Below are 26,198 nucleotides of genomic sequence, written 5' to 3'. Positions count from 1 at the left end.
TTTTTTAAATGAGAAGTGCGCGCCCTCCCCCCCCCCTTTAATTGTCGCCCCCGCGAGCCGAATGGAGCCCGGTTCGCGACCTGCGAGGCTGTTGCAGACATTGCCCGCTGCGGCCTTGGGGGGAGGGGTGGCGCCACTGAGCTTTCGCTCCGTGGCCCGACACGGGTCGCTGCACGTGCGTCGGTGCCTTCGTCACCGCCAGCGCGGTGGAGCGGAGTGGGGCGCTACCGGTTAGCGCCGGCGATGAACTCCCGCGGGAGTCGGTAGCCGGCCCCGTGACTCCCCCCCCCGGGCAAGAAGTCGTCTGCGCCCCGTTAGGGTAACCCCCCCCTTGGACGCTATAACGGGAGGCGGTTAGGGTACCCCCCCCCCGCGCCCCCCTCCCCCAGGGTCGCTATATCGGGAGGCGGTTAGGATACCCCCCCCGCGCCCCCCTCCCCCAGGGTCGCTATATCGGGAGGCGGTTAGGGTACCCCCCCGCGCCCCCCTCCCCCAGGGTCGCTATAACGGGAGGCGGTTAGGATACCCCCCCCGCGCCCCCCTCCCCCAGGGTCGCTATAACGGGAGGCAGTTAGGGTAACCCCCCGCGCCCCCCTCCCCCAGGGTCGCTATAACGGGAGGCGGTTAGGGTACCCCCCCCCCCGCGCCCCCCTCCCCCAGGGTCGCTATATCGGGAGGCGGTTAGGGTATCCCCCCCGCAGGGTCGCTATAACGGGAGGCGGTTAGGATACCCCCCCCCGCGCCCCCCTCCCCCAGGGTCGCTATAACGGGAGGCGCAAACGACGCAAATATCCCCTCCCAAAATTTCACCCACATTTCACAAAATGCAGCTACACCATTGAAAATCAAGGTAGCATTCCATGACGGCCAGGTTGGGAAGTGCTGTAACACTGTCGGTGCAAGGTTCGGGATTCCAATACCGACTACTCAGAGGCGGTTGGGAGGTGTCAAAGGCCAGTCGACATTTCTCACGCCCAGGCATTTATTTTGGGGCTCTCAATTTCAAAACGAAATTGCACAACGTGAATAGCAGGTTTGATGACACGAGGCTGGGTTTGACCATCCCAGGGCTAATCGCGACATGCCAGTCCTGCGTACATCTCCAATCCCAGCGCAACCTTCGTGGTTACGGAATGAGGTAGTGCTCCTTTTCAGGACTGCCATTCGCAGAGACTGCTGGGGCTTGACATTACTGGGAGCAGGACCCGGGGCACCCACACCAGGGCTCCTTCTCACCAGGGCGGCCCGGGCACTGTCTATTCCACTCTCCGCAGGTATGTTTTCCCACTCTCCGCGTGGCCCTTGTGTGTGTTCCCCGTTCACACCCTCCTCCTGCCACAACTCTGAACTGCCCGAAGTGACCCGTGCTCTTTGCAAACTGCAAGTCCCAAGCACCGGCGTTGGTTGATCTTTTGATAAACTCAGCTGCAATTACCCATGTAATGTGTGCGCCTGTGAATATGCTGACAGGTTTGTGGAGCTGTTGTTTTCTGCGGTCTGCAGGAGTCCGTGTTCCACGTGTATGCGTACAGTGCGAATGTTTGAGGCGGAGAAGCGGCGCGAGATCGAGGCAGAAACGCGGCAAACGACCGGGGCGCAGGAGCGGTGAGAGATCGCGGCTGAGATTCGGCGAGTGATCGTGGGCGGAGGGGCGGCGAATGTTTGGTGGCGGAGGAGCAGCGAGAGATCGTGGCGGAGGTGCGGTGAATGAGGGTTCGGGGCCCAGAAGAGCCGAGGGCCCAGGGGCAGCACGGGCCCAGCCCACACTGTGCGATATGTGAGCGCACTAGGTCCGTGCAGCAGAGCTGGTCTCCAGCCGTCCTGGTTCAACCCTTGCCACTGGACCAAGACCTCGCTCTGTCAAGCCCCGTGTGGTGGCTGGTGTGCAATGGTCACCCCACGTTAAAAAAATCCACCCACAGGCATCTTCCACCCCCTCAATTGGAGTTCAGCACTGGAACATCGGGTCCTTCATTGAAACATCTGTGAACTCATGTGGAAGCAAGTCATCCTCGTTCGAGGGACCGCCTCTGATGATGATAGTGTGTGAGGTTGCAGCCCCTCTTCCATTATTTGAAGGGTCCGCTCCTCGATTGTTAGCTGCACTTCAGTCCCACGCTCCTGATCTTTGGGCACCCTGTGTGGAGAGGAGCGGGCAGGTCGGAAGGCCTCCTCGTAGGACTGCTCCTGGGCCTGGCCAAGGGGGCCATTATTCTCTTCCTTTGAGGCCTTCCTTTAAATCAACCTCGTTGACCAAGCTTTTGGTCACTTTTCCCAATACCTACTTCTTGTTCTCAGTGACCATTTTTTCCTTGCATCTCTGTGAAGCCCCTGTGGACATTTTTCTGCATTAAACGTGCTACAGATCAGCCAATTTTTTGATTACCAATGTTTCCTTGCCACTGATTATATCTCTATTTCCTTAATCTCCCTATTTCAAGCTGTTATTGAGTGCTGTAGGGTAGCATTGGCCATATTTCATGGGTTGCAGCAAGGGGAAATGACATGGATGTAGATAAGAATGACCATCAAGATGAGTTGTGGATATCAGCTGCCTTTTGGCCTACAAGCATCTCTGCATTGCCTTTGGGTCTATATTTTAGTGCTGACTGCTCATTTTATATGAATTGTTGATGATTAGAAATCTATCCAGGCTGTTATTATTCAACATGAAAGAAAAATGAACATAACATGTTACAAAACTGGAAAACATCGGTGATGTTCAGAGGATGGATTAAACTCACTAAAACTTTAAAACTGAGATGAGTAGGAATTTCTTCTCTCAGAGGGTTGTAAATCTATGGAACTTTCTGCCCCAGAGAGCTGTGGAGGCTGGGTCATTGAATAAATTTAAGGCGGCGATAGACAGATTTTTGAGTGATAAGGGAGTGAAGGGTTATGGGGAGCGGGCAGGGAAGTGGAGCTGAGTCCATGATCAGATCAGCCATGATCGTATTGAATGGCGGAGCAGGCTCGAGGGGCCAAATGACCTACTTCTGCTCCTATTTCTTATGTTCTTATTAACCGGTCCAGGCAGCGGGCAGTCGAGGGCGATGTTCAGCCCGACTGCTTGCCTCTCTTCCGCGGTTACATCCGAGCCAGGGTGTCCCTGGAGATGGAGCACGCGGTGTCAACCGGTACACTCGCGGCCTTCCGCTAAAGGTGGGCGCCGGAGGGACTGGAGTGCATCATCACCCCCGGCAACCACATTTTAATTTGAACAAAATTTCTTTTAGAGTTTTATTCAGAAATGTGTGGGTTCTAACACCCTTACCAAAAGGGAGAACTTGATGTAATGTTCTGCTCAAAATAGTTGTAGAGCTGTTGAGTTGGGAGTGGCTTAGCCAGTCACGTGATGTTCACAAGACTCAATAAAACCCCAGCCAGTTGGGTTCGGGGGATGGGGCAGGTGATTGTGAGCCTGGTGGATGAACCAGTAATGTGTAGTGTGACCTTACTTAAGGAAGGATATACTGGCTTTGGAGGGGGTACAGAGACGATTCATTAGGCTGATTCCGGAGATGAGGGGGTTACCTTATGATGAAAGATTGAGTAGACTGGGTCTTTACTCGTTGGAGTTCAGAAGGATGAGGGGTGATCTTATAGAAACATTTAAAATAATGAAAGGGATGGACAAGATAGAGGTGGAGAGGTTGTTTCCACTGGTCGGGGAGACTAGAACTAGGGGGCACAGCCTCAAAATACGGGGGAGCCAATTTAAAACCGAGTTGAGAAGGAATTTCTTCTCCCAGAGGCTTGTGAATCTGTGGAATTCTCTGCCCAAGGAAGCAGTTGAGGCTAGCTCATTGAATGTATTCAAGTCACAGATAGATAGATTTTTAACCAATTAGGGAATTAAGGGTTACGGGGAGCGGGCGGGTAAGTGGAGCTGAGTCCACGGCCAGATCAGCCATGATCTTGTTGAATGGCGGAGCAGGCTCGAGGGGCTAGATGGTCTACTCCTGTTCCTAATTCTTATGTTCTTATGTTCTTATGTTAATAAACCAACTAGTTCTTAATAGCAATGTGTTGCTATGAATTCTTAAGCAAAGAACCCATGAAGCAAATACGTTACAACCCACAGAATGTCCATGGTTACTTCAGAGACTGTTGTGTGTAACCATGTAATACTTGCCACCAGAGGGCACGACTGTTGGAGGCCTAATGCAGGGCCAGTATAAAAGGTTGGCTGCCATGCGGTTTAGGCAACTCTGGAGTTGTAATGAAGAAGACTAAGTTTAGCTCACAGCCTCGTGGAGTTCTTCTATACACAACAGAGATGAGGGAGACAAGGCAGAAATCATGGACAATATGCTCATAACTCAACATATTCCACCTTGACTCTCACTCTGCCAAGGCCTCTTTATCTGAGGAAGGGTATACTTGCCTTGAAGGTGGTGCAACTAAGATTCATTAAAACTGATCCCTGGGATGAGAGGGTTGTCCTGCGAGGAGAGATTGAGTAGATTGGGCCTATACTCTCTGGAGTTTAGAAGAATGAGAGATGATCTACTTGAAACGTACAAGATTCTGAGAGGGCTTGACAGGGTAGATGCTGAGAGGATGTTTCCCCCTGGGCTGGGGAGTCTAGAACCAGGGGTCACAGTCTCAGGACAAGGGGTCGGCCATTTAGGACTGAGATGAGGAGAAAAGTGTTCACTCAGAGGGTGGTGAATCTTTGGAATTCTCTACCCCAGAGGGCTGTGGAGGCTCAGTCTTTGGGCCCAAGTTTGCCCCCACGCTTAGAACGGCGCACCTCCATGAGCTGCGCCGACTTTTTAAGAACAAAAACCACGCCTAAACGTTACCTAGCTATACTCCCTGCAGCTGGAACAACGAAGGCCCTCGGCGTAGCACAGCACAAGGGGCGGAGCCAGGTGCCTGCGCTGCAAACAGTGCCAGGACCTCTGCACATGCGCGCTAGAGTGTGTGTGCATGTGCAGTAGCTCCTCGCCCCCGAATCTGTGCGGGAGGGGCCCGAAGCACACCGTCCCTAGCCGTGGCCGAACGGGCTCCCCGCCGCGCGGCCTGCGAGGGAACCGTGCCAGCCGTGTTCAGCCGGGAGTACTATAAAGAACATAAAGTCTGGAATGAGAAAGGGCCGTTTGAATCATCAAGCCAGCACCATCCCGAATCCATGCCTTATTATTGTATCATGGAACAAGGAGGGAAGTCAGTGAGCATTTATTTACACAAAGAGGAATGACGTTGTGGGAGTTGCTCGAGAGAGAGAGAGAGAGAGAGAGAGAGCAATAGAGAATAATAATATAAATGAGTTTAAGGTAAGTTTCTGGAGAGAAAATGATTGAAGCGTATGGGGAGAAGCTGGTTTTCTGGGGTGCAGATTATTTAAACATGTTCCTAAGCATGTGTCTGCTCTCCCCCACCCCACGGAGTTGAGTTTTTGCATTAATTTCTGAAGAAGCAATTGCAAAGAGCTTTCTCACAGTGGCTCAGCCATTTGGAGATTTACAATGTCAAAGCTAAAAATGTATTGTTGTGCAGACAGCTTCAAATAATTTGATAAACTATACAAAAAAATCACTTGAGGATGTAAAGATCCTGTGTTAACGGATGTTTTAAAGTACTTTATGCAACTTTTATCTCCACTTACCTGTTACGTGCAGATTTGTGTTAGTTTACCTAGGATTCTGTAAAAGCAATCAATATGGTAAAGGAGGGGCAGTTCTGAAGCACGTCTGATTTAGCAATGCATGAAGCAGTAAGCTTGTAATCCAAGATGTATATTTGGGGGAACTGGCTGAGATAGCCGGTTGTGATTAGACGTGTCAACAGTTAATTAGCAAATTTATTACGTCAAAAAATAATTATGGTGTGGCATGATGTAATCATTTTCAAAACATTATAGTGATTGATTTATTTATCATTTATTATTGGTGATGGCTCTTTATTTGTAAAAGTGAAGTGTCTAAAACTTCCCTCTCTCCGCACCCCCACCCCCCACCCCCATCTCTCGTTCCCTACGCCTGATTTATAAGTGTAGGCAAGATTTTTCTGAGCGTACAAAAATCTACACTTACTCCATTCTAAGTTAGTTTGGAGTAAGTTTTCGCTGCCTAAACTTGCAAAACAGGTGTAAGTGGCTGGTCACGCCCCCTTTTGAAAAAAAAAACGGTTCTAAAATGAAACTATCCTAACTGACTAGAACTGGAGCAAACTAAATGCCGAGAATTGCAATTTCTAAGATGCTCCATTCTAAACTAGTTGCTCCAAAACAATAGGAGCAACACAGGCCGAAACTTGAGCCCTATGAGTATATTCAAGGCTGAGATCGATAGATATTTGGATTCCAGGGGAATCAAGGGATATGGGGGTCGGGCGGGAAAGTGGAGTTGAGGTCGAAGATCAGCCATGATCTCATTGAATGGTGGAGCAGGCTCGAGGGGTCATCGATAATCATTCAGTCCACCCACCCACCCCCCCCACTCCCCACTCCCTCCCCCCCACACCCCCCCCACCCCCCCACTCCCTCCCCCCCCCAACTCCCTCCCCTCCAACTCACTCCCCCCCCACTCCCCACTCCCCCCCCACTCCCTCTCCCCCCACACCCCCCCAACTCCCTCCCCTCCCACTCCCCCCCCCCTCCCACTCCCCCCACTCTCCCCCCACCCCTCCCACTCTCCCCCCCCCACCCCTCCCACTCTCCCCCCCCCACCCCTCCCACTCTCCACTCCCTCCCCCCTCCCTCCCCCCCCACTCCCCACCCCCACCCCACTCCCTCCCTCCCCCCCACTCCCCCCCACTCCCTCCCTCCCTCCCCCCCCAACTCCCTCCCACCCACTCCCCCCCAACTCCCTCCCCACCACTCCCCCCCCACTCCCCACTTCCCCCCCCACTCCCTCCTCCCCCCCACCCCCCACTCCCCACCCCACTCCCACTTCCCCCCCCACTCCCTCCTCCCCCCCCACCCCCCACTCCCCACTCCCCCCCCCCACTCCCACTCCCACCCACCCCCCCACTCCACTCCACTCCCCACTCCCCCCCCAGAGACGAGAGAACATAGGTAGCAGCATGTAGAAGATCATGGTATCGATGGCACGTAACAAGGGGTCTATGTTATGGTCCCCTGGGCCAAGCCAGTTGTCAGGTAGGTCGTAGGGGACACGGATGCAGGAAGAATGTTCCCGATGTTGGGGAAGTCCAGAACTAGGGGACACAGTCTAAGGATAAGGGGGTAAGCCATTTAGGACTGAGATGAGGAGAAACTTCTTCACTCAGAGAGTTGTGAACCTGTGGAATTCTCTACCGCAGAGAGTTGTTGATGCCAGTTCATTGGATATATTCAAGAGTGGGGATATGGCCCTTACGGCTAAAGGGATCAAGGGGTATGGAGAGAAAGCAGGAAAGGGGTACTGAGGGAATGATCAGTCATGATCTTATTGAATGATGGTGCAGGCTCGAAGGGCCGAATAGCCTACTCCTGCACCTATTTTCTATGTCTCTATGACACAAGCTCACTTGTGACCTGAAGTTTAACCTGATCTTATTCGTCAAGAGCTCAGTCACACCACAAGAAATGTCTCGGAACAAACAGTAACTTCACCAGCACAATCCGACACAACGCCCAGAACGTATCACATCTTAGAATCTAAATAGAATTGTGGAACTTACTGAGGCAATCTTGGCTGCACGCTACCTCCTGTTGATTGAGAAAGGAACAACATTAGAGAGGGGTTAGCACAAAGACCCTTAAATCTACCTCAAAAGCTTCCTTCCTCTACCTAGCTCTTTTTCCCCCAACTTCTTGATTGTCAGAACTCATCGCTTCCCTGAATGAACGCTGGTGTCAATCCTGACACAAGGATGTCAAGGAGCTAGTTGCATCTGCCGCAACTTTTAAAAAAAATTATTTGTTCACGGGATGTGGGCGTCGCTGGCCAGGCCGGCGTTTATTGCCCATCCCTAATTGCCCCTTGAGAAGGCGGTTGTGAGCCACCTTCTTGAACCGCTGCAGCCCGTCTACTTTGGTACAACTGAGTGTCTCGCGGGGCCATTTCAGAGGGGCAGTTAAGAGACAAGCACATTGCTGTGGGTCTGGAGTCACATATCGGCCAGACCGGGTAAGGGCGACAGATTTCCTCCCCTAAAAAAAGGACATGAGTGAACCAGATGGGTTTTTACAACAATCCGGTGGTTTCATAGTCACCATTATTGATACTAGTTTTTCATTCCAGATTTATTTAACTAAATTAACTGAATTTAAATTCCCCAGCTGCCGTGGTGGGATTTGCCCTTGTGTCTCCGGATCGTCAGTCCAAACCTCTGGGTTATTAATCCAGTAGTATAACCACTATGCTGCCATCCCCAGTTTTAAACCCTACCTGAACACCTCGCTCACAAACCATCATCTAACCGCCCCGCCTATATCCAGGGATGAATCACGCCCAGGTTTGAGTCACTGAACTCACAGCGCCCTGTTCACACTGAATTCGAGTTCACCTTTACCAGCCTCCAATTAGGATCCCCACGAGGCACTGGGTGAACAAATTCAGCCTTTCTTGCCAAACCATCAAAAGCAGAAGACAGACAAACAGGCAAGTCGTCCCATCAGCTGTGGCTCAGCGGGCAACACTCTTGCCTCAGGGTCAGAAGGTTGTGGGTTCAAGTCCCACCCAGGAACTTAAAGCAAAAAGAGCAAGGCTGACACTCCAGTCCAGTGCTGAGGGAGTGCTGCACTGTCGGAGGTGCTGTTTTTCAGATGAGACGTTAAACCGAGGCCCCGTCTGCTCTCTCAGGCGGATGGAAAAAAATCTCATGGCACTATTTCGAAGAGCAGGGGAGATGTCCTACGGGCAATATTTACCCCTCAATCAATATAACAAAAACAGATTTTCCGATCATGATCACATTACTGTGTGTGGGAGCTTGCTGTGCGCAAATTGGCTGCTGCGTTTTCCACATTATAACAGTGCCTGCACTCCAAAAGTACTTCATTGGCTGTAAAGCACTTTGAGATATCCGGTTGTTGTGGAAGGCGCTATATAAATGCAAATCTTTCTTTCTTTTTAACAATGGTTCATTAAAATAAAAATCAGGATTAGCAATGCTTAAATATAAACATCATAAATAGCTGTAGAGCTCGTAGCCGAGAGGGTTAACTAACAAAACAAATGGCAAAGGTTATAAAATGGTATCTCTATGGGGTCAAGAACGGTGCAGCCCCGCGAGCCACGCCTGATTTCCACGGCAAAAGCACGTCAAAAACTTACAGAACTATTCTCCAGTTCCCTACTGCTCCTGTCCAGCTCGGCGGGGCGTGGCAAGATCTGTTGGGGGGGGGGGGGGGGGGCCCGAAGCGGGGCTGCAGAGGGGCGGGGCTACACCTGAGGAGACGACGTCGCGCCGGTAGCCCTACACATGCGCGCTGGAGCGTGCGCGCATGCGCAGTGAGACACAAACTGCTTGCTGCCGTCCGTCGCCGCCCCTGCCTCTAGTCGAATGGCCTGAAGCTCCGCAGCTCGAAGGCTGCTGCTGCTGCTTCACACAGGTAGGAAAATTAATGTCTTTTTTATTTGCTTTATTTAAATTTTTTATTCAGGATTGCTCTTTATTTGTATAAGTGAGACCGTTGAATGCTTGTAAAATTAATTACTTCCCTCCACCCTTCATCTCTCGTTCCCTACGCCTGATTTATAAGTGTAGGCAAGTTTTTCTGAGCGTACAAAAATCTACACTTACTCCATTCTAAGTTAGTTTGGAGTAAGTTTTCGCTGCCTAAACTTGCAGAACAGGCGTAAGTGGCTGGACACGCCCCCTTTTGAAAAAAAATCAGTTCTAAAATGAAACTATCCTAACTCACTAGAACTGGAGCAAACTAAACGCTGAGAATTGCAATTTTTAAGATACTCCATTCTAAACTAGTTGCTCCAAAAAAATAGGAGCAAATCAGGCCGAAACTTGACCCCGATGACTCAGCACCAGAACCAATGTAACTGCCATCAAGATCAGTATCAGTATCAGAGGTTGATATACTCGGGCATGCTTCAAATCATTTCTAGGTAGCTGACACGTTATCAGCAGGAGATAGCCCGTGTTGGTGGTTCCGGAACTGATATGACCTTGTCCTTATGGACTGGGTAGCTGAGTTAAATGGCTCGCCGGCAGAGACGTGGTCCGCATCTCTCTTCTGCCCCACCTCAAGCACTAGTAACTGTATCCCTATCTCTGTAACCTCCTCCAGCCCTACACCCCTCCCTATCTCTGTAACCTCCTCCAGCCCTACACCCCTCCCTATCTCTGTAACCTCCTCCAGCCCTACACTCCTCCCTATCTCTGTAACCACCTCCAGCCCTACACTCCTCCCTATCTCTGTAACCACCTCCAGCCCTACACTCCTCCCCATCTCTGTAACCTCCTCCAGCCCCACACCCCTCCCTATCTCTGTAACCTCCTCCAGCCCCACACCCCTCCCTATCTCTGTAACCTCCTCCCCCAGCCCCTATACGCTTCCCTATCTCTGTAACCTCCTCCAGCCCCTACACCCCTCCCTATCTCTGTAACCTCCTCCAGCCCCACACCTCTCCCTATCTCTGTAACCTCCTCCAGCCCCTACACCCCTCCCTATCTCTGTAACCTGCTCCAGCCCCTACACCCCTCCCTATCTCTGTAACCTCCTCCAGCCCTACACCCCTCCCTGTCTCTGTAACCTCCTCCAACCCTACACCCCTCCCTATCTCTGTAACCTCCTCCAGCCCTACACCCCTCCCTATCTCTGTAACCTCCTCCAGTCCCACAACCCTCCCTATCTCTGTAACCTCCTCCCCCAACCCCTATACGCTTCCCTATCTCTGTAACCTCCTCCAGCCCCTACACCCCTCCCTATCTCTGTAACCTCCTCCAGCCCCACACCTCTCCCTATCTCTGTAACCTGCTCCAGCCCCACAACCCTCCCTGTCTCTGTGACCTCCTCCAGCCCCTACACCCCTCCCTATCTCTGTAACCCCCTCCAGCCCCTAAACTCCTCTCTATCTACTCTGTCCAGACCCCTCATGATTTTGAACACCTCGATCAAATCTCCCCTCAACCTTCTCTGCTCCAAGGAGAACAACCCCAGCTTCTCCAGTCTCTCCACGGAACTGAAGTCCCTCATTCCTGGAACCATTCTTGTAAATCCTTTCTGCTCCCTCTCTAAGGCCTTCACATCCTTCCTAAAGTGCGGTGCCTATATATAAAATTGCACAACATATATCATGCATAGCACGTATAACACATCACAATGTATATCACATAATGTATATCACAGCATAGATAACATATATCACAACATACACCACACGTATATAACATATCACACCAGATATCACATAGCATATATCACAGAATATATGACGTCTATGAGAACATATAAGACGTAAGTTTAAGAATTAGGAGCAGGAGTCGGCCATTCGGCCCCTCGAGCCTGCTCCGCCATTCAATAAGATCACGGCTGATCTTCGACCTCAACTCCACTTTCCCGCCCGATCCCTCGATTCACCTAGACTCCAAAAATCTATCGATCTCAGCCTTGAATATACTCAACGACTGAGCCTCCACTTCCCTCTGGGGCAGAGAATTCCAAAGATTCACCACCCTCTGAGTGAAGAAATCCCTCCTTTTTTGTCTTGAATAGCTGACCCCTTATCCTGAGACTGTGACCTCTGGTTCTAGACTCCCCTGCCCAGGGGAAACATCCTCCCCGCATCTACCTGTCAAGCCCTCTCTGAAATATGTTTCAATGAGGTCACCTCTCAATTTACTAAACTCCAGAGAGTATAGGCCCATTCTACTCAATCTCTCATCGTATATCCTAACATACAGCGTATCATATATAAGATGCATCACACAGCATATATCACAGCATATACAACAAATATCTCACAAGCCTACACTGAACAGCAGCAGTCATTTTGCTCAGAAGCCGAGGTTGAACCTGTGCCAAGCTAAGTGCCAACCCAGTTGCCAAATTCCTCCCGTGCAAAATGAACCTTAAACAGTTTGACATTACATTCGAAAGCACCTTGTGGAGTGGAGGTTGCGATCTTCAATGTCCTAATCTAACTAATTCAGCAATACAAGGAAACTCCCTCGAGCCGAAAATCAATCTTATCGAGTTAAAAGCACAATAACTGCGGATGCTGGGAATCTGAAACACAAACTAAATCAGAGAATGCTGGAAACATTCATTGGGCCGGGCAGCATCGGTGCAGGCGGTAACAAAGAACGATGATCTGGAATTGTTGGACTCAATATTGGGCCAGAAATTCGTTATGGCCCGGTTTGAGACGGGTCACTAACTTTAGCGGCGGGCGATGCTTACCGCCTCCAAATGGGATATTGGTTTTAGCGCCCCCAAGAGTGGAGTGGAGGGCTAAGGGGAGCGTACCACACCCCTTTTAGGGCGTTAACGGGGCGGGAACGCGGGGGCGCGACTGACGTTGAGGCGCTACAATACCAGCGCCTAAAGAGGAGGTGAGGCGTACTGGGAAAAAACTGGGAGAAGACGGAAGAAGCGTCAGCGACGGTCTTCTCAAGGTCACGGAAGGTCAGTAACGGTAGATAAAGTGCAAGCTGAACACTGACCTGTCCCAGTGTGAGGCCATGCATTTTGGCAGAAAAAAATCAAAGAGCAAGTTATTGTTTAAATGGAGAAAAATTGCAAAGTGCCACAGTACAGCGGGACCTGGGGGTACTTGTGCATAAAACGCAAAAGGATAGTATGCAGGTACAGCAAGTGATCAGGAAGGCCAATGGTATCTTGGCCTTTATTGCAAAGGGGATGGAGTATTTGTGTTTGTATTTGTGGTGTATTTGGACTTTCAAAAGGTCCCACATAAGAGATTGGTGTATAAAATCAAAGCACATGGTATTGGGGGTAATATATTGACGTGGATAGAGAACTGGTTGGTAGACAGGAAGCAGAAAGTCGGGATAAACGGGTCCTTTTCAGGGTGGCAGGCAGTGACTAGTGGAGTGCCGCAGGGCTCAGTGCTGGGACCCCAGCTCTTTACAATATACATCATTGATTTGGATGAAGGAATTGAGTGTAATATCTCCAAGTTTGCAGATGACTCTAAACTGGGTGGTGGTGTGAGCTGTGAGGGGGATGCTAGGAGGCTGCAGGTTGACTTGGACAGGTTAGGTGAGTGGGCAAATGCATGGCAGGTGCAGTATAATGTGGATAAATGTGAGGTTATCCACTTTGGGGGCAAAAATGCAAAGACAGAATATTATCTGAATGGCGGCAGATTTGGAAAAGGGGAGGTGCAACAAGACCTGGGTGTCATGGTTCATCAGTCATTGAAAGCTGACATACAGGTACAACAGGCGGTGAAGGCGGCAAATGGTATGTTGGCCTTCATAGCTAGGGGATTTGAGTATAGGAGCAGGGAGGTCTTACTGCAGTTGTATAGGGCCTTGGTGAGGCCTCACCTGGAATATTGTGCTCATTTTGGTCTCCTAATCTGAGGAAGATCGCGGCGGCCGAGCGAATCCCGAACGGACATCTGTTGTACTCAAACAACCCCTTGTGTGTCGTGATGGTGGTCAGCTTCTTTGACTCACTCGCCAGCTCCTGCATCATGTAAGCTGAGGTCAGGTCCAATTTTGAAAAAGGTTTGCCACCGGATAGCGTCGCAAAGAGGTCCTCCGCTCTCGGTAGCGGGTACTGGTCTTGGAGTGACACCCGATTGATGGTGGCCTTGTAATCACCACATATTCTGACCGACCCATCCGCCTTGAGCACTGGCACAATCGGGCTCGCCCAGTCACTGAATTCAACTGGCGAGATGATGCCTTCCCTCAGCAGGTGGTCCAATTCGCCTTCTATCTTTTCCCGCATCATGTACGGCACCGCTCTGGCCTTGTGGTGTACTGGCCTGGCGTCCGGATTTATATGAATCACTACCTTGGCCCCCATGAAAGTGCCAATGCCGGGTTGAAACAATGAGTCAAATTTGTCCAGGATCTGTGAGCATGATACTCGCTCCAGAGGAAATTGCATTGACATCGCCCCATTTCCAGTTCATGACAGCAAGCCAACTCCTCCCCAGTAGTGCGGGACAGTCCCCTGGGACAATCCAGAGTGGCAACCTGTTCTCCAAATCTTTGTGGGTCACGACTACCGTGGCGCTGCCTAGCACCGGAATGATCTGCTTTGTGCAAGTCCGTAGCTGTGCGTCAATCAGCGATAATTTTGGCCTCCAGGCCTTGGACACCCACAACTTTTCGAACTGTTTGATACCCATCAGGGACTGGCTGGCCCCAGTGTCTAGCTCCATTGATACTGGGATGCCATTGAGGAGCACTTTCATCATTATCTGTGGCGTCCTGGTGTATGAACTGTATACGTGCTCCACATGAACTCGCTGAACTTCAGCTTCCAGCGATTTCCCCCAGCGTTCATTTCTGCAATTTCTGCAGGTATTTTGCTCACCTCTGCAAACTCCGGCTGAGTGTGTGCCTCCACGCCTCCAGCATGAGCTGCTGTTTGAAACAAAAGGTCCCTTGCCAGTCGATCGTCCCTGACTGCCCCGGCTATTGCCCTTGAGTGTGCCATTAACAGGTGTTGATGGTCCCATTACCGGCTGCATTGTCCCTTGCAATGGCGTGAATCACCGTTCAGCTTGTCATTGTCTCTATCGAACTCCCCCTCTGGGTTCGACTACATGTTGGGGCATGTCTGACTGCCCTTGTCTGCCTGGACGCCACCGATAATGATGAAAGTGCTCCTCAATGGCATCCCAGTATCAATGGAGCTAGACACGGGGGCCAGCCAGCCAGTCCCTGATGGGTATCAAACAGTTCGAAAAGTTGTGGGTGTCCAAGGCCAGGAGGCCAAAATTATCGCCGATTGACGCACAGCTGCGGACTTACACAAAGCAGATCATTCCGGTGCTAGGCAGCGCCACGGTAGTCGTGACCCACAAAGATTTGAAGAACAGGTTGCCACTCTGGATTGTCCCAGGGGACTGTGTGCTGCTTTAACAATGTTGAATCTCTGTCCCAACCATTGCTTAACACAGTACCTCTCGTCTGTTCTGCCATGCTCGGGTGGTTTAAATCCCAGTTTCTTGTCGCCATTGATAGGTCCTTACTATACAGTACAAATGCACACGAGGCCCATGCTTGAGAGAAGGTCAGTCTGTGACCTGTCCTTTATTTCATAGCACTCAAGTGCAGGAAGTGGGTGGAGCTTCCCCTTTTTTAACGGAAGGTCTGGGTTAGGAGTGTCTCCCACAAGTTCACCACCGAGTGGTCATTGTTCTCACGGCGTACAACTTAGGCCAGTTTATACATGGGTTACAATGCTGGTTGAATACATGACAATGTGTTTGAGCTTTATTCCCGATTTCCAGCCGCCGCGGTATTTTACTCAGCTTTCTGTACTCGTCCCATTACAGCCGTCTTTCACCGTCATCACCCGGTGGCATTCAGTCTCTCCCACCCTCCTTCCCTTCCCTTCTTCCTTCCCTCCCTCCCCCTCCTCCTCCTCCTCCTCCTCCTCCTCCTCCTCCTCCTCCTCTCTCTGGCTCCGCACATCGCTCGAAAACCTGTTTTTAAAAAATCTCCGACTTTTTCCGCTTCTGGTGAGAGGTCGAGGGTCAGATCTGCCAGCTCGGATTCTCTCGCCGCAGACACTCCCTGACTGCTGAGGGATCCCAGCATTTTCCTGTTTTTGAAATCTTCTTATTGAGGTTGTATTGGACGGGACAGTGTGTTGCTAAGGCAGTGCCGTACTGTCGGAGGGGCAGTGCTGAGGGAGCGCCGCACTGTCGGAGGGGCAGTGCTGAGGGAGCGCCGCACTGTCGGAGGGGCAGTGCTGAGGGAGCGCCGCACTGTCGGAGGGGCAGTACTGAGGGAGCGCCGCACTGTCGGAGGGGCAGTGCTGAGGGAGTGCCGCACTGTCGGAGGGGCAGTGCTGAGGGAGCGCCGCACTGTCGGAGGGGCAGTGCTGAGGGAGCGCCGCACTGTCGGAGGGGCAGTGCTGAGGGAGCGCCGCACTGTCGGAGGGGCAGTGCTGAGGGAGCGCCGCACTGTCGGAGGGGCAGTACTGAGGGAGCGCCGCATGGTCGGAGGGACAGTACTGAGGGAGTGCCACACTGTCGGGGGTGCCGTCTTTCAGATGAGACGTTAAACCAAGGCCCCGTCTGCCCTCTCAGGTGGATGTAAAAGATCCCACGGCACTATTTCAAAGAAGAGCAGGGGAGTTATCCCCGGTGACCTGGGGCCAATGTTTATCCCTCAACCAACATCACTAAAAAAGAAATGATCTGGTCATTATCACATTGCTGTTTGTGGGAGCTTGCTGTGCGCAGATTGGCCGCTGCGTTTCCCAGATTACAACAGTGACTTCACTTCAAAAGTACTTCATTGCCTGTAAAGCGCTTTGGGACGTCCGGTGGTTGTGAAAGGTGCTATATAAATGTAGTCTGTTTGTCTTACTCGTGGTATATATTAGTGATGTACAGTATATTCCTGGCTTGGTGAGGTTACAATGCTTGCCGGAGGTGCATGTCGGGAAATCCTGGATCTCTTGCCCATGGGCACGGAGGGGAGAGGAGCCTTGCTGGATTACCCACCCACGTGCGTTCCATCATTGCGCCAAGCTCCGTACTGGCAGTGCGGACTCATAAAATCTGCCCTATAACGTACATTCCTGTCCAATTCCCATAACTTCTTGTAATAAAACAATGTGATGTGCAGCAACCATCGAAAGTCCCTCAGTATCGGTGTAAAGTCCATAGTTTGAAGCTCGTAAAATAGGACTTTTATACCAACGCTGCTGATCCACCTGAGGAGCCTTCAGCCTATCTGAAGGGGAAAGGCACGTGAACCCCACGACCTCGCGGAATGTCCCAGCAACCTAACAAAGCTGGCAGAGAACAGATCCTTGAGGTCTTCGCCTTCTTGGAGCTGCTCCAAAGGTCCTCCTCACGAAAAAGAAAGTGATGCTCCAAGCTGGTCCACGTGTCAGCTGTGGCTCAGTGGGCAGCTCTCTCTCACCTCTGAGTCAGAAGGTGTGGGTTCAAGTCCCACTCCAGGGACTTGAGCACAAAAATCTAGGCTGATGCTCCCAGTGCAGTACTGAGGGAGCGCCGCACTGTCGGAGGGGCAGTACTGAAGGAGCGCCGCACTGTCGGAGGGGTAGTACTGAAGGAGCGCCGCACTGTCGGAGGGGCAGTGCTGAGGGAGTGCGCACTGTCGGAGGGGCAGTACTGAGGGAGCGCCGCACTGTCGGAGGGACAGTACTGAGGGAGCGCCGCACTGTCGGAGGGGCAGTACTGAAGGAGCGCCGCACTGTCGGAGGGGCAGTACTGAGGGAGCGCCGCACTGTCGGAGGGACAGTACTGAGGGAGCGCCGCACTGTCGGAGGGGCAGTACTGAAGGAGCGCCGCACTGTCGGAGGGGTAGTGCTGAGGGAGTGCGCACTGTCGGAGGTGCAGTGCTGAGGGAGTGCGCACTGTCGGAGGGGCAGTGCTGAGGGAGCGCCGCACTGTCGGAGGGACAGTACTGAGGGAGCGCCGCACTGTCGGAGGGGCAGTACTGAAGGAGCGCCGCACTGTCGGAGGGGTAGTGCTGAGGGAGTGCGCACTGTCGGAGGTGCAGTGCTGAGGGAGTGCGCACTGTCGGAGGGGCAGTGCTGAGGGAGTGCCGCACTGTCAGAGATGCCGTCTTTCGGGTGAGATGTTAAACCGAGGCCTCGTCTGCCCTCTCAAGTGGATGTAAAAGATCTCTATTTTGAAGAAGAACAGGGGAGTTCTCCCCGGTGTCATGGGGCCAATATTTATCCCTCAACCAACATCACAAAAACAGATTATCTGGTTATTATCACAATGCTGTTTGTGGGAGCTTGCTGTGCGCAAATTGGCTGCCGCGTTTCCCACATTACAATAGTGACTGCACTTCAAAAGTACTTCATTGGCTGTAAAGCGCTTTGGGATGTCCGGTGGTTGTGAAAGGTGCTATATAAATGCAAGTCTTTCTTTGCAAACTTCCATTTATATAGCATCTTTCACGATCTCATGACCCCCCCTCCCCCCTGCCCCCCGTTGTAAAGTAGGAAACAATATTGGCCCCAGGACACCCGGGGATAACTACCCGGCTCTTCGAAATAGTGGCCGTGGGACCTTTGACCTCCACCCCCTCCGACAGTGCGCACTCCCTCAGTACTGCTCCTCCGACAGTGCGCACTCCCTCAGTACTGCTCCTCCGACAGTGCGGCGCTCCTTCAGTACTGCCCCTCCGACAAGTGCGGCGCTCCCTCAGTACTGCCCCTCCAACAGTGCGTCGCTCCCTCAGTACTGCCTCTCCGACAGTGCGGCACTCTCTCAGTACTGCCCCTCCAACAGTGCGTCGCTCCCTCAGTACTGCCCTCCGACAGTACGGCGCTCCCTCAGTACTGCCCCTCCGACAGTACGGCACTCCCTCAGCACTGCACCGGGAGTGTCAGCCTAGATTTTTGTGCTCAAGTCCCTGACCTTCTGACTCAGAGGTGAGAGTGCTGCCCACTGAACCACAGCTGACACGTGGACCAGCTTGGAGCATCACTTTCTTTTTCGTGGAGAGCAGACGGGGCCTCGGTTTAACGTCTGATCCGAAAGATGGAAAATAGAGTGGATTGGTGTGGTACTGGACAGACAGACCAGACTGTGTAAGGACAGACAATTCCCGTCCCTAAAGACATCAGTGACCCAGATTTTAACGACAATCCGTCAGCCTCCTGGTCACATTTGCTCCCACCACTTTTTATTTCAGGTCCTCTTTAACCTCTTTCAGCTCCCATTGCTAATCTCCCTTCTTCCAATTCTGGCCAACTGTACATCTCCCCCATCTCCACTGTCTTCAGCCATCGCGCTCTCACCTTCTGTAATTCTCTTCCTCACCGCTTCTCATTGGACGAATGAGAGGTGATCTTAATGAAACGAATAAGATTCACGTATAAGACCTTCTCACAGAGGGTCCTAAACCATTGGAATTCTCTGCCCCAGAGAGCTGTGGAGGCTGGGTCGTTGAATATATTTGAGGAGGAGATAGACAACTTGTATTTATATAGCGCCTTTAACATAGTGAAACGTCCCAAGGTGCTTCACAGGAGTGATACGAGACAAAAAATTTGACACCGAGCCACAGGAGGTGAAATTAGGGCAGGTGACAAAAAGCTTGGTCAAAGAGGTAGGTTTTAAGGAGCGTCTTGAAGGAGGAAAGAGAGGGAGAGATGTTTAGGCAGGGAGTTCCAGAGCTTAGGGCCCAGGCACGGCCAACAATGGTGGAGTGATTATAATCAGGGATGCTCAAGAGGGCAGAATTAGAGGAGCACAGATATCTCGGGGGGTTGTGGGGCTGGAGGAGATTACAGAGATAGGGAGGGGGAGGGCCATGGAGGGATTTGAAAACAAGGATGAGAATTTTGAAATCGAGGCGATGCTTAAGCAGGAGATCCTCAGATCTCTGTAACCTCCTCTTTGCTCCGGCTTGGTATCCAATCCGCTGTCCTGGTCTGAAACCCCTTGGAATATTCTGCGGCCTAGGTGCGGTAAACCCACTCTCAGCCACTCCCCAGCCCAGGGGAAACATCCCTTCTGCATCCTGTCAATTTCAATGAGATCACTTCTCATTTTTCTAAACTCTAGGGAATATAGGCCTAATCTACCTCAATGAACAAGAACGACTTTGGTTAACAAGAAGTTCTTTGACTGACAATGTAATTGTTTGACAAGAATGTCTCTGTCCTTTATACCTGGATTTACAGCCCATTGTGAAAACACTTCTTTGCTGCTCTCCTTAACTCTAATTTCAGCTGTCATTTTGCTTCTGCAATTCATTTTAGTTTTTGAGGCCACTGTTTTTTTTCCTCTTGAACTCTCACTTCCTCCTAAAGTTTTGAGTAGTCTTTTTGCGTTGGTTATTGTGTAGTATTTGATCGGACCCCTCCGCGCTTGGCCCTCGTGTGACGGCTGATTTCTCTGCGGGTCACCACGGTATCCTCGCCCCGGACCCCAGGGAGCGGACGCTGCCAGGGCGAAGGGGGCACTGCCTGTGGAATCGGGCATGGCACGAGGGTAGATGCAGGGAGGATGTTTCCCCGCCCCCCCACCCCCGGGCTGGGGAGTCTAGAACCAGGGGTCACACAGTCTCAGGATAAGGGGTCGGCCATTGAGGACCGAGATGAGGAGAAATTTCTTCACTCAGAGGGTGGTGAATCTTTGGAATTCTCTGCCCCAGAGGGCTGTGGAGGCTCAGTCCTTGAGTATATTCAAGACAGAGATCGATGGATTTTTGGAGCCTAGCAGAATCGAGCAATCAGGCGGGAAAGTGGAGTTGAGGTCGAAGATCAGCCATGATCGTATTGAATGGCGGAGCAGGCTCGAGGGGCCGAATGGCCGACTCCTGCTCCTATTTCTTACGTTCTTATGAAAAGCGGATGGGTCAAAACCCAAACGGTGTCAGAAAAAATAAAGCAAATGGGGCAGATTTGGGCACAGAACCACCCCTCCCCCGAGGGCGGTGACCTTTGACTCCAAGTCACTGTGCTTACGAAGTCAGCACCGTCACAACCCCTCCACCCAGCTTCCTCTTTCACATCGGTATAAGGCCCAGTGGATAGTTTCAGTGCAGTTTTATGCTGAATAAGATTTTTTTTTAAATAATCCATCCGTGTCCTGCTCAATATTAACCCTCACGGCCTGGCCCGGTAATCCCCTGGAGCAAAATGCCTGACCATTGCAGGTCCCACTCGATCATAGAATCACAGAAATTTACAGCGCGGAAGGAGGCCATTTTGGTCCATCGTGTCCGCGCCGGCCGACAAAGAGCCACCCAGCCTAATCCCACTTTCCAGCTCTCGGTCCGTAGCCCTGTGGGTTACATAAGAAATCGGAGCAGGAGTCGGCCATTCGGCCCCTCGAGCCTGCTCCGCCATTCAAGAAGATCACAGCTGATCTGATCTTGGCCTCAACTCCATTTCCCCAAAACCCTTGACTGCCTTATCTTTCAAAAATCTGTCTATCTCCACCTTAAATATATTCAATGACCCAGCCTCCACAGCTCTCTGGGGCAGAGAATTCCACAGATTTACAACCCTCAGAAAATAAATTCCTCCTCATCTCCGTTTTAAATGGACGACCCCTTATCCTGAAACTGTGCCCCCTGGTTCTAGATTTCCCCCATGAAGAGAAACATCCTCTCTGCATCTACCCTGTCAAACCCCCTCAGTATCTTATACGTTTCAATAAGATCACCTCTCATTCTTCTAAACTCCAATGAGTTACAGTATTTCAGATGCACATCCAGGTAATTTTTAAATGTGGTGAGGGTTTCTGCCTTTCAGGCAGTGAGTTCCAGACCCCCACCACCCTCTGGGTGAAGAAATTTCCCCTCAAATTCCCTCAATATCTCCTATCAATTACTTTAAATCTATGCCCCCTGGTTATCTCTGCTATGGGAAATAGGTCTGTCCTATCCACTCTATCTGGGCCCCTCATAATTTTATACACCTCAATAAAGGTCTCCCCTCAGCCTCCTCTATTCCAAAGAAAACAAACCCAGCCTATCCAATCTGTCCTCGATGTTGAAATCATGACTATCAGAGAGACATTTTGCACAGCTTGTTCAGCGACCGGTTTGTTCAGTATGGTGATAGCTTTGGAGACAATTCAGAGAAGGTTCATGAGCTTGATTCCTGAGATGAAGGGGTTTGTCCTTGAATATTGTGTCCAGTTTTGGTCTCCTAATCTGAGGAAGGACATTCTTGCTATTGAGGGAGTGCAGCGAAGGTTCACCAGACTGATTCCCGGGATGGCAGGACTGACATATGAAGAAAGACTGGATCGACTAGGTTTGTATTCACTGGAATTTAGAAGAATGAAAGGGGATCTTATAGAAACATATAAAATTCTGACAGGACTGGACAGGTTAGATGCAGGAACAATGTTGGGGAAGTCCAGAACCAGGGGTCACAGTCGAAGGATAAGGGGTAAGCCATTTAGGACCGAGATGAGGAGAAACTTCTTCACTCAGAGAGTTGTAAACCTGTGGAATTCTCTACCACAAAAAGTTGTTGAGGCCAGTTTGTTAGATATATTCAAAAGGGAGTTAGATGTGGCCCTTACGGCTAAAGGGATCAAGGGGTATGGAGAGAAAGCAGGAATGAGGTACTGAAGTTGCATGATCAGCCATGATCATATTGAATGGTGGTGCAGGCTCGAAGAGCCGAATGGCCTGCTCCTGTACCCAGTTTCTATATTTCTATGTCCTATGAAGAAAAGTTGAGCAGGTTGGGCCTGTATTCATTTAAGTTTGGAAGAATGAGAGGTGATCTTATTGGTTGAATACTGAGAAATTAAAACTGAGATGAGAAATTTCTTCTCTGAGGGTTGTAAATCTGTGGAATTCGCTGCCTCAGAGAGCTGTGGAAGCTGGGACATTGAATAAGTTTAAGACAGAAAGAGACACTTTCTTGAGCGATCAGGGGATAAGGGGTTATGGGGAGCGGGCGGGGAAGTGGAGCTGAGTCCATGATCGGATCAGCCATGAACTTATTGAATGGAGGAGCAGGCTCAAGGGGCCATATGGCCTACTCCTGCTCCTATTTCTTATGTTCTTATATTCTGAGGGGGCTGGACAGGGTAGATGCAGAGAGGATGTTTCCCCTCGTGTGGGAATCTAGAACTAGGGGGTATAGTTTCAGAATAAGGGGTCACCCATTTAAGACAGAGATGAGGAGGAATTTCTTCTCTCAGAGGGTGGTGAATCTTTGGAATTCTCTGCCCCAGAGAGCTGTAGAGGCTGGGTCATTGAATATATTTAAGGCAGAGATAGACAGATTTTTGAATGATAAGGGAGTCGAGGGTTATGGGGAGCGGGTAGGGAAGTGGAGTTGAGGCCAAGATCAGATCAGCCATGATTTTATTGAATGGCGGAGCAGACGCGAGGGGCTGTATTTCTTCTGCTCTTCCCCAGTATCCGTATGTGACCACGCTGGTTCTCTAATGGCCTATAGGTGACTCCAGGCCTACACCAGCGCGGTCAACTCTTAACTGCCCTCTGGAGTGGCCGAGCGAGCCGCTCAGTTGCATCAAACTGGTAAAAAAAACGATAACAAGAATAAAACAAACCTCCCTATTCAACAGCACTGTGGGAGCATCTTCACCACACGGACTGCAGCGGTTCACCACCTTCTCAAGGGGCAATTAGGGATGGGCAATAAATGCCGGCCTTGCCAGCGACAACAACAACTTATCTTTATATACTGCCTTGAGTGCAGTAAAATATCCCAAGGCGCTGCACGAGAACGTTATCGAACAAAATTTGACACCGAGCCACATAAGGAGATATCAGGACAGGTCAAAGAGGTAGGTTTTAAGGAGCGAATTGAAGGAGGAAAGAGAGGTAGAGTGGCGGAGAGGTTTAGGGAGGGAGTTCCAGATCTTGGGGCCCAGGCAACAGAAGGCACGGCCACCGATGGTTGAGCAATTATAATCAGGGATGCTCAAGAGGGCAGAATTAGAGAAGCGCAGACATCTCAGGGGGTTGTGGGGCTGGAGGAGATTACAGAGATAGGGAGGGGCGAGGAATTGGTAAATCGAGGCGTTGCCGGACTGGGAGCCAATGTAGGTCGGCGAGCACAGGGAGTGATGGGTGAGCAGGACTCGGTGCGAGTTAGGACATGGGGCAGCGAGCACAGTGGGTGATGGGTGAGCGGGACTCGGTGCGAGTTAGGACACGGGGCAGCGAGCACAGGGGGTGATGGGTGAGCAGGACTCGGTGCGAGTTAGGACACGGGGCAGCGAGCACAGGGGGTGATGGGTGGGCAGGACTCGGTGCAAGTTAGGACACAGACCTATAACCCAAGAATGATTGTGTTATTAATATCCCTCAGTCCTGCAGAATAACCAACAATTAAATGACCCACCCCACATTATCCTCACATTAGTCAAACCGGCCAGGCAGGCATTGAGAGGAGATCTCTCGTGAGAGAGTCGCTGCCTGAGAGTATTGCTGTCGAATCTGAGCCTTTCATTTGTCACCGGTTACGCAGACACACAAGAAGCCGACTGCACCTGCTGAAAGTTAAACTTCCCTCTTACACCAAGGGTGCAAGCAAATTCCGATTAGAAACACGGTCTGCTGCACATCCCCTTTCAGCTGCTGCCATTTGCACTTCCCATCGATCACAAAATATACAGCAGGTCACGCTTAAAAAGGTTTGAATAACTCCAGTAATAAAATCTCGTTTGATGGAACACTTACAAGATCAACAACTTATATTTATATAGAGCCTTTAGTGTAGTCCCAAGGCGCTTCACAGGAGTGTTATGAGACAAACAATTTCACACCGAGCCTCAGATGTAGAAATTAGTGCAGGCGACCAAAAGCTTGGTCAGAGAGGTAGGTTTTAAGGAGCGTCTTGAAGGAGGAAAGAGAGGTAGAGAGACGGGGAGGTTTAGGGAGGGAGTTCCAGAGCTTGGGGCCCAGGCAACAGAAGGCACGGCCACCGATGGTGGAGCGATTATAATCAGGGATGGTCAGGAGGCCAGAATTAGAGGAGCGCAGAGATCTCGGGGGATTGTGGGGCTGGAGGAGATTACAACGATAGGGAGGGGCGAGGCCATGAAGGGATTTGCAAATGAGGATGAGAATTTTGAATTCGAGGTGTTGCTTAACTGGGAGGCAATGTAGGTCAGCGAGCACAGGGGGTGATGGGTGAGCGGGACTCGGTGCGAGTTAGGACATGGGTCAGTGAGCACAGGGGGTGATGGGTGAGCGGGACTTGGTGCGAGTTAGGACACGGGTCAGCGAGCACAGGGGGTGATGGGTGAGCGGGACTTGGTGCGAGTTAGGACACGGGTCAGCGAGCACAGGGGGTGATGGGTGAGCAGGACTTGATGCGAGTTAGGGAGTTAGGACACGGGTCACCGAGCACAGGGGGTAATGGGTGAGCGGGACTCGGTGCGAGTTAGGGAGTTAGGACACGGGTCACTGAGCACAGGGTGTGATGGGTGAGTGGGACTCGGTGCGAGTTAGGGAGTTAGGACACGGGTCACCGAGCACAGGGGGTGATGGGTGAGTGGGACTCGGTGCGAGTTAGGACACGGGGCAGCCGAGTTTTGGATGACCTCTAGTTTACGGAGGGTAGAATGTGGGAGGCCGGCCAGGAGTGCGTTGGAATAGCCAAGTCTAGCGGTACTACATACTCTGTAACACTCTGCGCTGTGTAACACGATCCTCTATGTAACACGTTCCGCTCCATGTCACACCCTATCTGTGACACACTCCTCGCCACACCTTTATATTTCCTTGTCACCTTGACAAAACAAACTACCACCAAATTCGTCTCTCCTTAAAATCCCTTCCTTGCGCCAGAGTTTCCCGCTGGCAATGCTCGCCGCCACTAGGAGCGCTTTGATCCGGCGAGACACATTCAATGGTCGGAACGAGAAGTCTTACCCAGACGGCGATCAGTGTTAGAGACAGCAGCAACCAGCAGCAGTTGGGACCCATTCCAAGCCCACTCCACCCCCGCTGTCCAAAGGGAGGAGGGGGGGGGGGGGTAAATCACCGCATCGAGCTCAGAAATCTCTCTCTCTCTCTCTGTATCCAAGTGAGCCACGCTGTGGGGGTGCCGTTCACTTCTTGCCGTGCGTGGCTCGAAATTTCCGTGGCCAGTGTGTGAGAGAGCAGCTGTCGAAACGATGGGTGCTCACGATGATGCGGTGTAGACTTTACCCTGCACAGCACAGCCCAGCCCAACCCCAATGAGGAAGTAAAACTGCATTGGGCTCGGGGTTTATTTATCACACGGTTTACAACTAGCCAGGCTGCAGCGAACGCTCTGTCTACATGTGGACAGAACGAGTGGCCTCAGATCCCGGCTGTGTGCCGGCAGACTGACTTCTTTGCTCAGGTGCCGGGTTGTGAAATCCCCCAAACGTGCCGCTCGCTCAGTCCCCAGAGCGGATTTACTTTTAGCCTCCAAGGGCTTTATGGTGGCAAGGTTCAGCTCGACCGCTTGCTGCCAGTTTCAGTCGGCTGAAGAATCTTTGCCCCGGGCTTTACGTTCGGATGTCGCCGGGGAGGGGAGGGGAAGGGAAACTTGTTCGGTTGGGTGGCAAAGGGCTTCAGGTGTTCGGGCTTTGCCCCCAAAGGGGGATTTGCTCCAACGCTAACCTGCAGGTGTTGTGCTCGCAGAGAGCATTGGCACC

At 51.4% G+C, this 26,198-nt stretch overlaps 1 protein-coding gene across 1 annotated transcript in view; it reads right to left on the bottom strand.

Moving 5' to 3' along the window:
• Positions 1 to 25,805, bottom strand: part of ptprh (protein tyrosine phosphatase receptor type H) — a 108,036-nt gene extending 82,231 nt beyond the window's left edge. The window contains exons 1-2 of the mRNA XM_070861830.1: positions 25,444 to 25,805; positions 7,633 to 7,660 (exon numbers count right to left, since the gene is read on the bottom strand). Of these exons, the coding sequence (XP_070717931.1) occupies positions 7,633 to 7,660; positions 25,444 to 25,497 (82 nt within the window). The 5' untranslated portion in view covers positions 25,498 to 25,805. The remainder of the gene's footprint in view (positions 1 to 7,632; positions 7,661 to 25,443) is intronic.
• Between the last annotated feature and the right edge of the window lie 393 nt (positions 25,806 to 26,198).

This window comes from Pristiophorus japonicus, chromosome 19 (assembly GCF_044704955.1).
Source record: "Pristiophorus japonicus isolate sPriJap1 chromosome 19, sPriJap1.hap1, whole genome shotgun sequence".
Taxonomy (NCBI): Eukaryota; Metazoa; Chordata; class Chondrichthyes; family Pristiophoridae; genus Pristiophorus; species Pristiophorus japonicus.
Note: the sequence above shows the minus strand (reverse complement) of the source record. Positions and strands in the feature narration are given on the sequence as shown.